This window comes from Diorhabda carinulata, chromosome 1 (assembly GCF_026250575.1).
Source record: "Diorhabda carinulata isolate Delta chromosome 1, icDioCari1.1, whole genome shotgun sequence".
In the NCBI taxonomy this organism is placed as follows: domain Eukaryota; kingdom Metazoa; phylum Arthropoda; class Insecta; order Coleoptera; family Chrysomelidae; genus Diorhabda; species Diorhabda carinulata.
Window position 1 is genome coordinate 2,654,026 of NC_079460.1, and position 16,387 is coordinate 2,670,412.

A 16,387-nucleotide genomic window follows, 5' to 3' on the forward strand; every position below is an offset into this window, starting at 1 on the left:
GTGACACGCGAGTGACTGCGCCTAAACGGTCTGTCACTGGCGATTTTAACAGGCCATTTCCCATTGAGTTGCAATCACATAAATATGGCAGTCGCTATTGATTCTCCCGCCAAGGGTGCATTGCGAGATGTAATAAAAGGAACAGTGCAGCATAAATTCATCGAAGAATGAGTCGAGGATATGGAGATACCTTTATGAGTGGTGCCGAAAATTTAAAGATGGTCGAACTGACGTTCCTGATGAAGGGGTTTATGGAAGCAAGTCTGTCGCTATAGACGACATTGTTCAATGAATTGACCAAGCGGTTAGAGAAACTTGAAAGTGATGTGATGCATTTTTTGAGATTTCTTTCAAGTACTCTATCGTTACAGTTTGTGCCAACGATGTTCACTGACAACCACAAAACTTTCTGAATCGATGCAGCTTTGGAGTTTCTTAACCGTTACAATACTGATGGAGAAACTTTTTTGGAATCCATTGTGACAGGTGATGATACGCCCGAAAAGAAGCGACAATCACAATAATGGATGCACATAAATTCTCCACAAAATTCAAATGAACCTTCAACCATCGTAATATTATGGCAACTGTTTTTTGGAACCAAACAGATGGGCCTGGAATAACACGATGGCTATCCCTACAGCGCTCGTGTAACCCAATGATCCTTCAGTAATTTCAATGGGACATAATCGAACACCGACCATACAGATACGGCCCAGCACCGAATAATTTGCATCTTTTCCTTAAACTGAAAGAGTAACATGGAGGGCGGCGCTTCTAAATTCATGTAGATCTTAAGCAAATCGTCCCAACGCACTTGTGCAAAATTCGTCATAGATATAACCAATATACATACATAAGATGATTATGTAGAAAAATAAGCTGTAGTGCATCTCACTTTTGGCAATAAATAAATATATGAAGAATTGATTACTTTTTAAAAGTTAATTACATTTACCCTCTGTTTACATGAATTATGTGGTACAGGACGACAACTGCATATCTGGGAGTAAGCCATTGATACAACAGAGCATATCTGCGAATGTCCTGTCAATTTCAGCAAAAGGATCACGAACTCCGAAGGAGAATTGTTAATAAATTGGGAAGTGAAACAAAAAAGCCAGAAAACTAGCGTCTTTGGGAGAAATCTGTGTATTTTAGAAACAGAATAATGAAATCCAGAGTTGCGCGCTAGTGCACTAAATATTTTTTCACGATTTTCTAAACAATCTACTATTCTATTATGTGGCAATGATACGTTTACTGACGTTGGGTAACTAATACTCTCGATGTTTTATTTTCAAGATATACTATCGAGCTAGAGATATATAACTGATAATGATTGAATAGCATTTGTATCGAAGCTATTATCCATATCTGTTTCAATGAATTAAAGTCTCTTTTCAACTTCTTTTTTCCGTGAAATAACAATTAATTTAATTGAAATTCAACATCTTATATAACGAAAACTACAACTTAATCGGAAAATGTATTGCTTAAATTCATACAAAATGCCATTGTAACTTTAAAAGGGGTATTCTTTTATCTCCTAATTTATTTCAGTCCATTACTTCGACAAAGAAAATCCATCGTATGACGCCTTTTGTTGGTCTTCTGTCCGTGAAAACTCACAATTAGATTTTCCTCGGTTACAATGGATTTTCCTCACTCACTCTTTGTTCGCTTCATGTTTACGAATAAACTGTATAATTTTAATTCACACAGTAGTTTTGAGGCAGAAGAGTTTAAATATTTGATTAAAATGATTAAAGGGAATGCTTAAATTAACAAGTTTAGGGTAAATACACAGAGGCGTAGAACTTAGCCAGATAGCCACTTCATTTGTTATTTTATCATTATCTAACTATCAAATCTGATGAAAAGACAAAATAGAATACTCCGTTTTTGATATTAACGGTTTCAAAATTATTTAAAATAATAATAGTCGTAATACAGAGGTAATTAGATATTCATATTGAGGTTCAATTTGTTCTCCAAAAATAATTAATTCAATAAATAAATAAATCTTAAATCAATGACTGATGACTCCTATGTTTTTCTAGCATTCAAATTCGTTAACTTCTATGAGGAATAAAAATTTGTATTCCATTTCTTTAGGGTTATTCAATTTTTCGAAACTCAAGGGCTTCATTTGAATTTTTAGATCCGCTCCTTGAAAGACTGGCGAATAACCGACCTAAGAGTGTCAAAAGTGGTGAAACCGAACTGGAATGGTCAAAATGTGTTTTCTCTCGGCAACTACGGAGATTTTTCGGGAAGCAGCGGTGGCGGAACGAAATCTTTTTACTGGTTAGCCCCCGAACAATATTTAGGCAACAAATTAGAAGCATATAATTCCAATTTCTTATTTAAAATGCAGTGGGTAGTGATGAGGGGAGATACCAGCGGTGAACCTATCAAAGGACCCAATATTGTCATGATGGGTGAGTACAATAAAAAGAGAAATCAAAGGAGTAACAGTATTTTTCGATATTCAAAGAATATGTCCGTATAACAGACATTTTTTTACCCTTTCGTTAAATACTTTCCCTGAGAACGTCACTAAAAATAGATGATACCAATTAAATGTGATGAATCTAGATATTTTTTCTTATAAAAAATATTTTCCCATTCTCACTTAATTTTTAAATAATGGTTTTTCTTTTCTGTACTGAATATTGATGTTATTCAAGTAGGTCATTGCTATTACTATCCTTCTTCCTCTCTAAGTTTTCTTTGCAGTTGGTCCTGTCTAGAATTGCCCCCTTGTATTTGCAAGACTGATCGCGTCTTCTACTACGTTTTCTGAGATCTTCCAATTGGCATACGCCCCTGAAAATTGGTTTCGGGTATTTTCTCTGTTCATCCATTCGCATTGTATGACCTACCCATCTTAGTCTCTGTCTCTCTATTTTCCTTAAAATCTCCATTTCAAAGGTATTTATATAATCGACTATTTGTTGTGCAAAGACCAAGATTTCACAACCGTAGGTTATTATTGCCGTTGTATATTCCGACTTCATTGTTTATATCTACGTTTCTAGATAAAAATAGTGAAGTATACCTCATTTGCCGAGTTAATTATTCTTCTGATCTTTGTTTTTCCGTTTCCATCCTTGATAAGCTGTACACCCTAACACTAACAATCTAACGTTTCATCAGGTTTCGAATCGTCAATCCGAGCTCGAAAAACTTTGTCACTTGTCTTCGACTCTATTTGATTGCATTCCAACTAAACTTACTAGATGATAAATATAATCGTTACAATTCTTGGGTTTTGTAGGAAGCAATGGTTTAAAAATAGGATGTGGTGATGAAATTCACACATCGTCTAAATTGGCATCGCAAATCAAACTCAACGAATTGAACTGGTACCATATCCCTAATAACATATCGGATATCACAAAAGTAAACAGCAGCATTTATCATGGCAGAAGTGTTACTAGATTTGAGTTTCTGAGCATTCTTGTGAACGTAACGAATATATTACTAAGATCTACATTTCATACTGATCAAATTGAAGCGTTGTTGGAAGAAGCCACATTGGATATTGGCGAAGATGAATATGGGTATAGCAGTGTAGAAAGATGTTCTTGTCCGTCTGGTGAGTTGTCCAATAAATTTATTCAATTTGGACTAGTATCAATTTTAGAAAGCTAGAAAGACTCTAGACTACATCAAATTTTCTTGTTGCTTCATATAAACTTTCAAAACTTAGTACATGTAGATAGAAAATAAATCGGAAATAGATTTTACTTTAAGATACGTATATTATTAGAAAAGGTATAAGTATATGTCTTACATCATGAACTTTATAACTACTTGTGATAAACGAAAAATCGAAATGTGTTTTCAATCATTTTTATATTTCTTTAATATTCACACTGATTTATGATATGTTTTAGGTTACACTGGGTTATCTTGCGAATCATGTTCCTTCGGTTATGTTCGTATTCAAACGAATACTTCTGTTAATACAGAGCAAAGCTTTTGTGTCAAATGCGACTGTAACGGACACTCTTCCACCTGCAATCCAGATACAGGAGAATGCTCGTGTCAACACAACACCATGGTACTCTATCAAACATCATTTGTTACATCAATACTTTTCCATTATTTGAAATACTTTACCTATTCCATAATAAAACATCAATTATTCCTATGCTGGTTTTGGGACACCAAAAGTCTTTTTTTATACAATCAACTTCAAAGTTTATTGATTATTTTTCAAATATATCAAATGTTTAAGACACTATTGTATTAAATAATTGTTTCTTGGCTTGATTTTAGGTCACTTTTGATTGAAAATTTGTTTTTAAACGGGTAAAAATTTTCACGTTTCGACTTATTTCAATCTTCATTAAAATATGATTTGACATGATAAATTGCATAATTATATTAATCAATTGATCGCATACTACAAAAATATGAAAATAAAAATCGGTTTTAACCACAAAAAGTCGTTTTTTCTTAGTTGTTACATTTCAAGAAATATAGCAGCAAGCTATCAAGTAAATTATTCGTAGTTGCATTAAAATTTATAAAATAGAACTATAAAAAAATTCTCTGTTTTTGTAGTTAAAACCATTTCAAGAATTTTTTAATTTTTATAATTGAATTTATTTTCGATAACTCTTGATTTGGTAATGCAAAATGTTATTTTTTATAGTTTTAATATTATATTCTATTTTCTAAATACTGAGATGTTTGACCTATGTAAACATAAATCATTTTGCCTACCATATATAATGACTTTCCCAACAACTATCGAATTATACCATTAAATAGGATATTAGTATAAGTCATAAAGGACATAATACATTGTCGAAATATTTTACTAAACTAAAAGAAGTAAATTATATATCAAGTATCTTGTAATGGTTGTGACGCTTTAGGACAGACATCTCAGTATTTAGAAAATAGATTAAAAGGCCATCAATACGTTAAAGTTGTTTTATAGGCAGTTTTGTTCAAACTCCTCCACTTTATCCCCAGAAATACTTTCTGATTATTTAAAAGTGCTATTTAATGCATGAAGCGAGTTTTTCCACTACTTGATTTAATTAACGATATAAATTATTCAAAATTATCATGCAGGGTGAAAAGTGTGAACGTTGCGCCCCTGGTTTCTACGGGAATCCAATTCGAGGCACTTCCGATGACTGCAAAAAGTGTGCTTGTCCTTTGGAGAACGACGAGAACAACTTCAGTCCCAGCTGTCAACTTGACTACTTTGTCGAGAGGGAGGAAGATGAGGGCAATTACGTCTGTACTCAGTGTCCGAAGGGATATACAGGAGATCACTGTGAAATGTAAGTAATGGAACATTCTTTCATCGCATTTTTTAACGAAAACTGAATTCAAGCAGGTTTAGTCGAAATATACGTTGGCGTATCTTAGAAAAAGAGAGATATTTAGGATTTCCAGTATAACCAGTCATTTAGCATCCAAGTTTTACTAGATAAAAAAATATTTATGGTACGAGAAGAATTTGGTGCATCATAAAAATTATAGACGCCTTTTTCTTACTAGATCGTAGATCTCGTTCAATTTTCTACACTACATCTCACTCCTCTCGTGTAGTCTACCTTTAATGAACAAAGTTTTTAGAATTTACCGTAGCAGGCTGATGTAGGAAAACCCTTTGACTCCAAAGTCAAGATTTCGTCCACATTTTCTTAACCAAAATTGAAAACCGAAACTAGAGAGATATTTTTAGAACCTGTCATAGTTTAAATGAAAATACTAACAAGAAGAAACATTCAAAACTAATCACTACCACAACATGACGATCTAATTTAATTAATTAAACCTGGATAAATATAAAAATTTGTAGGTTATGCTATCTTAGTCATCAAAGATCAAAGCTCTTTAAATGTGATAAAAGATTGATAAAAGCCAAAAATAATTAAAGGAACGCTATTATATTAGCTTCATAAAAAACACAAACATGTTCCCAAAAAACTACCATCAGATAATTCTTTCATTGGGTTGAACTATTGGTATTTTTTTGCTTCATTTTCAATCTTGGTAGGTTGTTTCAACCAACTTATTTATAAATAAATCCCTATAGAAAACTAGTTTGAACAAATATAAATGTGTTTATTAGAAGTTTGTACCTTATTTATTGTTATATTTTAGATGTGATGATGGTTATTATGGAAATCCCATGGAAATTGGAAATAGCTGTCAACCATGTGATTGCAACGGCGGACCATGTGATCGTAAAACTGGACAATGCCTCAGTTGCCGGGGAAATACAGAAGGTAATGCACCAAATTAAATATAATTGTATATATGAGGATAGTCCCAGAAGTACTTGGCCTAACCTAGAGATGGCGATAATTGCCTGTAAAATACCACTGTATTAAAAAGTATACAATGTATACAGCATATGTTTCAAGTTTAAAAACGCCACGTTGTTTAGTATTTGTTTGGCAGCCATCAATAGTAAACGAAGTTGTAGACATGGAAAAAATTGGTCATCATTATAGAATACGAGTACAATACTTTTATATTAAAGTTATTAGCCCAACTAATATAGAATCTGAATTAGATTCTACTGTGGGTGAGACTGCTCCTTCGTTATCAAAAGTAAAATATTGGGTAGCAGATTTTAAACGAGACCGTATGACCTGCGAAGATCAGCAACGCAGTGGTCGACCAAATGAAGTGACGACGAAATGTTGAATAAAATCCATAATGCGGTACTAGATGATCGTAGACTGAAAGTGCGCGAGCTATCGGACATAGTAGGCATTTCACAATGGAACAAAAACAGCATCGTAACGATTTTTCTATGCAGTGTTTGGTAATGTTTCACACAAAAAAAAAACGAATTTTGCGTCGTTTCATAACCTTGAATGAAACTTGGGTCCATCACTTCACACCTGAAACAATCAAAACAAGGGACTGAAGGGAGGGAAAGCCAGCTCCAAAGAAAGAAAAGACCGTCCCATCTGCAGGCAAGGTAATGGCGTCAGTTTTTTGGATAAGCGTGGAATAATTTTCATTGACTATCTTGAAAAAGGATAAACTATCAACGGCGAGTATTATGCAAACTTATTGCAACGTTTGAGCGAATAAATCGAGCAAAAACAGCCGCATTTGAATGAGAAGAAAGTGTTGTTTCATCCAGGCAATGCACCAGCTCACACATCCGTTATTGCAGAGGCCAAAATTATTGGATTGTAGTTTAAATTTGCATCTCACACTCTATTCGCTAGATTTAGTCCCCTCTGATTATTTTATGTGGCCAGACAGAAAAATGGCTCAATGGTCAAAGATTTTCCAACAATGATGTTGGCATTTAATGGCTAATTAGAGGATCTTGACGATTCTTATTATAAAAATGGTATCGAACTTATTGAACGTCGATGGGAAAAGTGTATGGAGCTAAAGGAGATTACATTGAAAAATGAATATATTTTTTTATGAAAGTGCTTCTGTGCAATGTATTTAGGATTATCTTAAATACATTGTACATATTCCAGTCATAAATATGTCTTTGTCTATAATTGCTTAATTTTTTGTAATGAAATTCAGTACTTGAAGTGTGTTTATTCATATTCCTATCATTCAAGCATAGTGTATACTGAATATAAATTTTAGCGATAGTGAGAAACTCTTTTTCTTTTAGGTTGGAAATGTGAGAAATGTAAACCTGAACATTATGGAGAACCTTCTCATTTCAACTGTAAGGCTTGCGAATGTGATCCGATTGGTTCAGTATCAAGACAATGTGATAATGTCACAGGCCAATGCGAATGCAAAGAAAAATTCATCGGAAGGATATGTTCAGAATGTGAAGTAAGATTTGAAACTTTTCATATTATGATCCATACCTAAACTAGAACAAACATGCTGTTTTATTTTTTTTTTAATTCTGGTTACTACTTATTGTCGGGATATTTATTTTAGAGTGGATTTGGGAATGTTACCGCCCTTTGTGTGCCATGCAGCTGCAACATTATCGGTTCAACTTCAGAAATATGTAACAGTCACACAGGAATTTGTGATTGTAAGCCGGGAGTCGAAGGATTTCACTGTGATGCCTGCCAAAATATGTTTTATGGATTCTCTGATACAGGATGTAAACGTAAGTAATTTGAGTAATTTATAGCCAAAATTGGCATTAAATTTGAAGCTACATTCCTGTTCAAATCAAATTACAACTTTCAGTAGTATCTTTTTTGAACTTTCGAATGAAATCGCTCATATTTTTTCAGTTTTATTTAGTGTAGTACGAAATATCAGGAATTATTCCCTGTTTCTGGTAATACAGATTTCCATAACTTCCAGTCTACGCTTTAACCTCAATCTATGCAAATTTATTATAAACTTAAAATTGAATGTGCTGAGGTTTAATTTTGAGCATAAACAGTACGAGAAAATTTTAAAAGGGCCTTATAGAGATAGATGGACTGTAATTTCATAAATCAAACCCAAAACAATTCACGCATTTCAAAGTTTGGATTAAATTTTTAATATGAGAAAACAATACACGTTTTAGAAACTAATTAGATAAAAGTTATGAAAATAGATTAAGTGAATAAAGAATGACTAGAAATAATAAAACAAAACCAGTTCCGATTTCAGCATGTGAGTAAATAGAGATAGGATAGATAAGTAAAGAAGATATATGTGATGAAAAGCCATCTTGAAGACTAGAAAAGAGCTTAAATTTTTCGATAATAAAAAGAAAAAAGTCGGAATTTTTATCGACGCCTCCATAAAATCAAAATAAAATATTATGAACTGTCTGAAAATAATGAATATTGATTCATTGACAAATCTGGGAGGTGTACGAAGGAACAGCGATACGCGGTTCAATGCAGACAGCATAGATCGATCGTTAAAAACGCAGAAAACTTTTGGTAACGAAACACAAAAATTGCGAAGTCGCGAAATTCAAAATAATCACCGAAATAAGATTCACATAGGAGTGGTTTCTATTCACGACAATACCCGAACACAAACTGCGAATGTAACTACTTCGCTTCAATAAGACATTTCTGATCCAATTTTGCTCTGGAGCATCTAGTCTTTCCTTAGACATTCTGTCAGCGATGATGACAAAAACAATAGATTTGTGGTATGACCATCAATCGAGAATTCGTTGCAAAGGTAAACAGAAATCCGAGATGGTCTATGATTTTATAAAATCCGCAAATACTATTTCAAATCCAAGATTTTTCTTTGGAACGAGACTTCTATCGTAATTCATTTATTTAATAGACAATTTTAGAAACTTTCACATTGAATTTAAACAAATTACGAATGACATGTAGAAAAATTAGCCAGTTTTTGTTTGTGTTTTTTATATCCTACGCCACAAGATACTGATTTTTGAACGACTTTCTCCACAAGTCATCTATCTATAAATTCAACTTCCTCGTCCGCATTCCCTTGTACGGTAACACCCATGGTTTACGAACGGTAATTTCTAACTTGAACCCGCTTAGTGTGAATTAATTTTGTCTGTGAATGAAAATATGGCGATTGAGATTAGCGATGTGGGAGAACAGAACTGCAAATTTAGTTATGGAAACGAGTCGAATACAATTTTTTTGTTATAAACTTAATGTTATTCGTTATGAATTTTGTCAACGATTTTGATCTCTCAGAAATATATTACGAGTCAAACATTTTTGTATCTTCTTTTATATTGAGAGGTTTTACGAAAAAAACACTCGCAAACAGCCTTATATATTATACAGTAGGGCATTTGATATATTCGATCATCATTAAAAAGTCAGGCATCTAAAAGCTTTATTGCATACTATTATTGTTCATCGTGAATCGTGATTAAAAGAAAATTGAATAAATTTGATGGAGAAGAAAAATATCTAAGTAAAATTGATTCTAAATATATATATATATATATATATATATATATATATATATATATATATATATATATATATATATATATATATATATATATATATATATATACATATATATAACGTACAAATCTTAAGATCAAACTCAAACGTATATATTTGTGCAAAAAATTCTTTTTAACGTACAAATGATAGTGAATATGCACATTTTAAGGATGTTTTTTAAGTTTAAGATGAATTTGCTGTTAAATTACCTCGAAATTCACATCAAAATTGTGTAGTGACATTGCGAATTCACAAACAAACAAACAACGAACCAAAGTAAAAAAATAATATTAAACTTATTATACAATCAAGTGCTTGATTCGATTTCTTAAATTGTAGTTCTTTCACCACTTTTCGTCGTTTTATATGAATGTACAAGGTCTGGCTAATAAATAACGAGGCGAAAAAGGGTTTTATTATAAAAATTTTTCTACATTCGAATGTTCCCCATCAATATACACCCCTCCACTCGCCACACATGTTTCCATACGTTTTTTCCATTGATCCAAGCTGTGCTGGAAGTCTTCTTTGGTGATTGCCTAGGGGATAGAAGTTCTGTCGTTTTTTGCTTTACCGCTTCCATCGACTCAAATCAGGTCTCTTTAAAAACAGATTTTCGTCGTAAACAAAAAAAAGTCGTACGCTGCCAAATCTGGTAAGTACGGCGAGTACGCCAAATACTTTTGGTCAAGAGTCAGATTTTTTGGCACAAACTTCGTACAGACTTATGCCTTGCATAATTCCTCGTGTAAAATTTTTCTAAGCGTTTCTTTATCGGCACTTACAGCCTCGGCAATCATCCAGATGCTCTTTCGACGATTTGCACGCACAATTTTGTTAATTTTGGTCACTGTTTCCGGAGTTGAAATAGTCACAGGGCAACATGGGCGCTGGTCATCTTCAGTGCTCTCTCGGCTCTCACTAAAGTGCTTACACCACTCAAAACACGCGCACGAGATAGAGAATTGTCCCCATAGGCCTCTTGCAACAATTTATAGCACTCAATCGGAGTTTTTTTTCAATTTAACAAAAAATTTGATATTGATACGTTGCTCTTGCTTTTCGTCGCAAAAAAACACATTCGTTTCAAATCGCTACTATACAAACTATAATAGTGATGGAAACATGTTTTGGAACCAGACCTCGTATATCTTCAAAGATATTCCAACATGATGTACTTAACTAAATATTTATTCATATAACTTTGTATCGACGATTAAGAATTTGCAAATATATAATGTGATCGGGATGACACGAATATTAAAATTATTCATTCATGATTATCCTTAGTAAAAAATCAAAATAGGTACCCATCATCCCACATTATTCTTGTCCGAACAAGGATATAAAAACAAATAAACATCTCGTTGAAGTCACACTCGTTCATCCAGCTAACACATTGTGTCTGCGCGTTGTGAAAAAAAATTACACGGTTTGATTATTTATTGGAAGCAGTCACGTGATTTCATTCAGTAATTCTCTTCTGAACTACTACCCACTTATAAATAGAGATGGATAATATTATTCAGTTCCGCGACAGGAACAGTGACAACTTTCCATAAGATCGGTTTCAATTCAGAAATAGTTTGAGAGCATCCGAAGCATGCGCATGCCAAATTTTAGAACCCAACTATAAATTAATGGAATCCCCGATTTTAATGTCGATCCCAACAAGCATTCGTTACTCATTTCGAAATGCGAATTGGATTGGTTCAGAATTTCCATAAATTGTGCATAACTAACTACTGTGTTCTCAATTACATCTCACTAATCAATTTAGTCTCATTTAACTGATTTGTTAGACTATATACCCTAATGTTACTTATTCGTAACAATGCGTCACAAGCATAGAGTTAATATTAAAGAGAGAGAGAGAGAGAGTGCGAGGTATGAGAGCTTGTTCAAGTACGTCCGAACTGCTGATAGTAAAAAGAAGAACATAGGTTTATCACTCTCTCTACTCTATATTAATTGGATCGCCGTGACGTCAGAGCTTCGAATAATTGGAACAGAATCAGAAGCGAGTAGAGAGAGAGAGAGAGTACGTCTTACACGCAGCTCTTTCTATCTTTAATATTAACTCTATGGTGATAAGTATCTCTCGTTGTCAGTATTAATTGATTTATAATTATGTCTTTTCTTCTATACTGTGACACAATACAGTCTGAAATGATAATTTCTACGATTAGCTGAAATTAATGAGCTACAGATTTTGTTCACATCTTCAAGTTAAAGAAAAAACGAGCTTGGATAATGTCTAATCGCCTTTAATATTATCATATCCTTTGGTTAATAGATTCTGGAGTAGGTGTAAAACTGTAAGTGTACAGAGATTTTATTTGGCTTTCCAGATGTTATGGAAAATCAATTTCTATACTGTTAGTAGTGAGCAGAGATTATTGTTGAAATGAAACTACCAATATTAACAGTTCAAAAGACAAACAAACGGATTGTAATATTATAATTTTTTATTATTAATTGTGATATTATGAATTTCTCGTTAAAAATACATAAATTTAGGTACAGATTAATATTTGTAGTAGAGCTGCTGCTAGAGTATATTCAAAATTAAATCTAAATAAGCAACAATTAATGGCAAAATATCTGGTAATTAGAAAAAATTTAAAAAAGTGAATTTGGTGGGCAGGATGAATTCAATTTGATAAATACTATGAGAATTCTGCGCCATCAATTAGAATAGTAGAACAAAAGTTTACTGAATTTCGTTGTGACCTTACAAGTACGGGAAATGCTGGATGTACTGGACACCCAGAAGGTTTATGAGAATGTTTTTCGCAAGATGAGTGGCCCTTTGCGCAACAATTGCAATGTTATGAAAAATTCGAGGAGTGTTTGTTGGATCATGGACTCCGCACATTAGACCAAATAGACCAAACATCAATCAAAACTATCAATCACGAATATTATACCATATTGTCAATACTGTGAAACCTACAAACGTTATGAGCTCAATGCTCAATTATCTTATTCTCAATAATGTCAGACCTACAATCGTCCAAACTTTTTCTGCACATACATCTAACAATTAAAAATACCTACAAACGTCCAACCTTTTTTTTTGAACATACGTCTAACAATTAAAAATACCTCTCTCCATATTCAACTCAATGCTCTAATTATCTTGATGTTAGTGAATTTTTAAACATGCATATGTTTTTCGTTAATATTTATTAACAAATTGAAGGCCCCGTATTCGTAGTAATGTGAGACCTTCTTATTTATTTGAAAGATTTGTTGACACATATGGCAAATACGTGCAGTTTCCATGTCAAAATTGCGAATCAATCAACATCTCCACTTAAACACGCCGTAATTTTTGATGTTGAAATTACTTCATTATTAATATTAATTATAACAATAAACATTAGAAATATTATTCATCATTCAATTATTCCAATTATTTTTTTTTCAGTTTTATTATAAGATTTATACTATGAATAAAACCAAGTGCCTCTAAATTGAGGAGACTACTGAAAAATGAAATTATTTTTTAATAGAAAAGCTGTATTTAGTTAAAAAGTGATTGATTGATTGACCCGCCCTCGTATATAGATTTTATCTTGTTCTGTTCTGTTTGTACAATTTTTTTCTGCATATTTAAATATAAGGATCATTTTTGTTTTAATCGAAGATATTTAACATTGAGATTTTTTAGTGAAACTCAATTTGTAATACTTGGTGAGAAATACAATTATTATCAACTGTTTCACAAATGAGTTGACAAAAAAACATCGTTAAAAATATTTTATAATCAGTTTTTCTTCTCAAATTTCTTGTATGAACTAAAATTAATAATCAAATTTTACTTTTAAGATAATTGCATTACACAGTTTTTACAAATTTTAATACTTGTTGGAGAAGTACTAAAAGCTACATAATTAAATAAATCGATGAGTTGGTTTAGTGAACAACGGAACGTTAAAAAATATACATTTCTTAAAGCTTTAAAAATCATTTCTTTTTCAATTAAGAAATTCGCGCTATAGACCAAGAAACAACATCTAATTTTTTTATCTTGTATGAATATTTTTAAAAGCGAGGCTACTATAATACTGGAAAAGCGAAAATTTTATAGGTAAGAAAACATTAAAATAGTCAGATTCTCTCTTTCAGAATAATTTTCTACTTGAAGATCTCTGTTGGTGACAGTTTCTTACTCTAATCCTTTGTAAACGAGATTCTCTACTATTTTATTACGAAACTCTGAGAACTCGAGACATATAATCAAACCGTATTGTTTAATAAAAAAACCAAAGCGTCATTGTTTTTCATGGACTTACAATATACGTAAGCGTTTGATCCTCAACTTTTGGTTGTTTGATAACAATCATTGAAGAAAGAAGGTTTGGCGTTATACCCTCAAGATGCTGAAGCGAATAGTGATGAAATTAAAAAAGTAGTTGCATTCGAAGGCCAATCAAGAAACAAAATTCTTACGATCTCAACTTACCGAAATCTCTCTATAAAATAATAAAAAATATAGATTTAATAAAATTGTTAGAGTTAAATAGAACATGCAAATACAAAGTATTCTTTCCCATAAATTGTTGAAGTAAAATGTTCGCTTTAAAACTGGGAATACAAAATTTTTCAGCTAGTAACGGCTGGTCGAAAAATTTAAAAAGGCTATGAGACTTGTCATATTTTCAAAAAAATCAAATCAATGAATTCAGAAGATTGTGTACTGAAAATTTACCTGAACTTTTATAAGAGTATCATCCAAAACAGGAGAAAATGTGATAGAGGAAAGCAAAGCGAAAGTCTGGACAGAAATAAATATTTTTGCTGTTTCTTATCATCAGGAAAACAGTGTCCTATATGTTTCTTTAGACAATTTATCCGTCCTCAAGGTCTAATTTAATCACTGTAAACCAAGCATTTTGAAAAACTTTGATGTTGAGTTGCCGGTTCTGGAAAGCATAATGATGATGACATAATTGCGGATTGAACACTTATAGAAATAAAGAAATGTATGGATGTAAAATAAATGCCTATTTCAAAAAAAAGACGCTTTACATGCTATAGAAAAACTCCCCCGTTATTTTGAAAATTGTCAAGTAAATAGTCTATGAGCAAGAATAATATTTAGATCCCTTAAATTTTCATCCGATCCGATTATAATTTTTTAATATTACTGTTGCGTAGGGAGCAACAAATGGGTAGCCTTTGCAATTAGTATAACTTTAGATCCCCGGTTGGAGATTCTTCCTCAGGAAGTTTCATTCGGCATAAGTTAAAGTATATAAATAACAGGTACTTAGGTGAATAATATTAAATTGGACACTACAAGCTTTTTAACGAACGAAGTTAAAAGTGAAGAAAGCTGGAAACACCTTATGAATTAAACTAAAACTAAAAAAAAAACAAACTATAGTCGGACACGATTCTTCTAATAAAAATTTATTGCTGTGATCAATAAAAAAGGTTTCAACAAATGATTAATTATAGTATAGAAGTAATAAAATTCAGATGAACTGCGTATCCAAGAAAGCACAACGAATAAAAGCATTTATAAATTAAAAACAAACCAGATTTATGTATATTAAAGATGGGAACTAGGACTTATCTTTAGGGACCTAGGATGGTTGAGTATGATTTTTATTAAATGGTACAACGGTTGGTTTCTTGGATATAGCTAACTCCAACCTGTAGAAAAAAATGGATTAACGAAGGAAACAGTAACACAAGTGGAAATTACTAAATGAACGAGTAGATCGAGCAGATCTATATCAAAAGGAACTTATGCAACTTACATAAACTCAATTTATATTTTTTTAAAATGTAACCATCCAGAAATCGTTTTTTTCGTAATTGTTCTGTTCTCCAAAGTAAATAAAAGTCGAATTCACACGAAAATACCTATAGAAAAATTGCTTGAAATAAAAGATATGTAAATTATAGGATGTAATAGAAATTATGTGAGCACTATATAAAAAGCAAAATTAAAAAGATATTTAAAAAAACATACCAGCGAATATAAGAAAGAATCATGAATTTATTTAAATTTACTTGTAGAATCGACACGGAGATTTTATTGAATTTTTCGAATAGAGTAGAGGGTCGAAAGAAATTAATTTCTTCAAAAACTTGAAATTTGTAATTAAAACATAAGTTACTACTTAATCACTTAATGAACAAAGGAATATTCAAATTATTGGAAAAAAAAATTTTCAGGCCGAATGACATTACAGTTATATATTTTTAAAACAAAACTCAATAAATATGAACTGAATTTTATAATTTCTTTTTAATGGAATTAATTTTAAAATTAACTTCTTTGTCTGGTCTATAGTATAAATGAATCCTACGCATTTTATTTACTTTATCTGTGTTTACTTGGCTTGGCTTTTAAGTGATCTCAGAAATAAAAAGCGAATTAAGATATCTAATTAGCCAACATATTGAGTGATCAAAGGGAGATAAGGTTAAAAAGAGGAGAGCCAATTCTAATAATTATATACCGAATACTCTGAAGA

The 16,387-nt window shown here is 32.0% G+C and overlaps 1 protein-coding gene across 1 annotated transcript in view; it reads left to right on the top strand.

Annotated features, from left to right (window-relative positions):
• Positions 1-16,387, top strand: part of LOC130896432 (laminin subunit alpha-2) — a 243,684-nt gene that overhangs the window by 142,088 nt on the left and 85,209 nt on the right. The window contains exons 8-14 of the mRNA XM_057804561.1: positions 2,165-2,444; positions 3,284-3,604; positions 3,906-4,072; positions 5,098-5,312; positions 6,142-6,266; positions 7,640-7,809; positions 7,921-8,098. Of these exons, the coding sequence (XP_057660544.1) occupies positions 2,165-2,444; positions 3,284-3,604; positions 3,906-4,072; positions 5,098-5,312; positions 6,142-6,266; positions 7,640-7,809; positions 7,921-8,098 (1,456 nt within the window). The remainder of the gene's footprint in view (positions 1-2,164; positions 2,445-3,283; positions 3,605-3,905; positions 4,073-5,097; positions 5,313-6,141; positions 6,267-7,639; positions 7,810-7,920; positions 8,099-16,387) is intronic.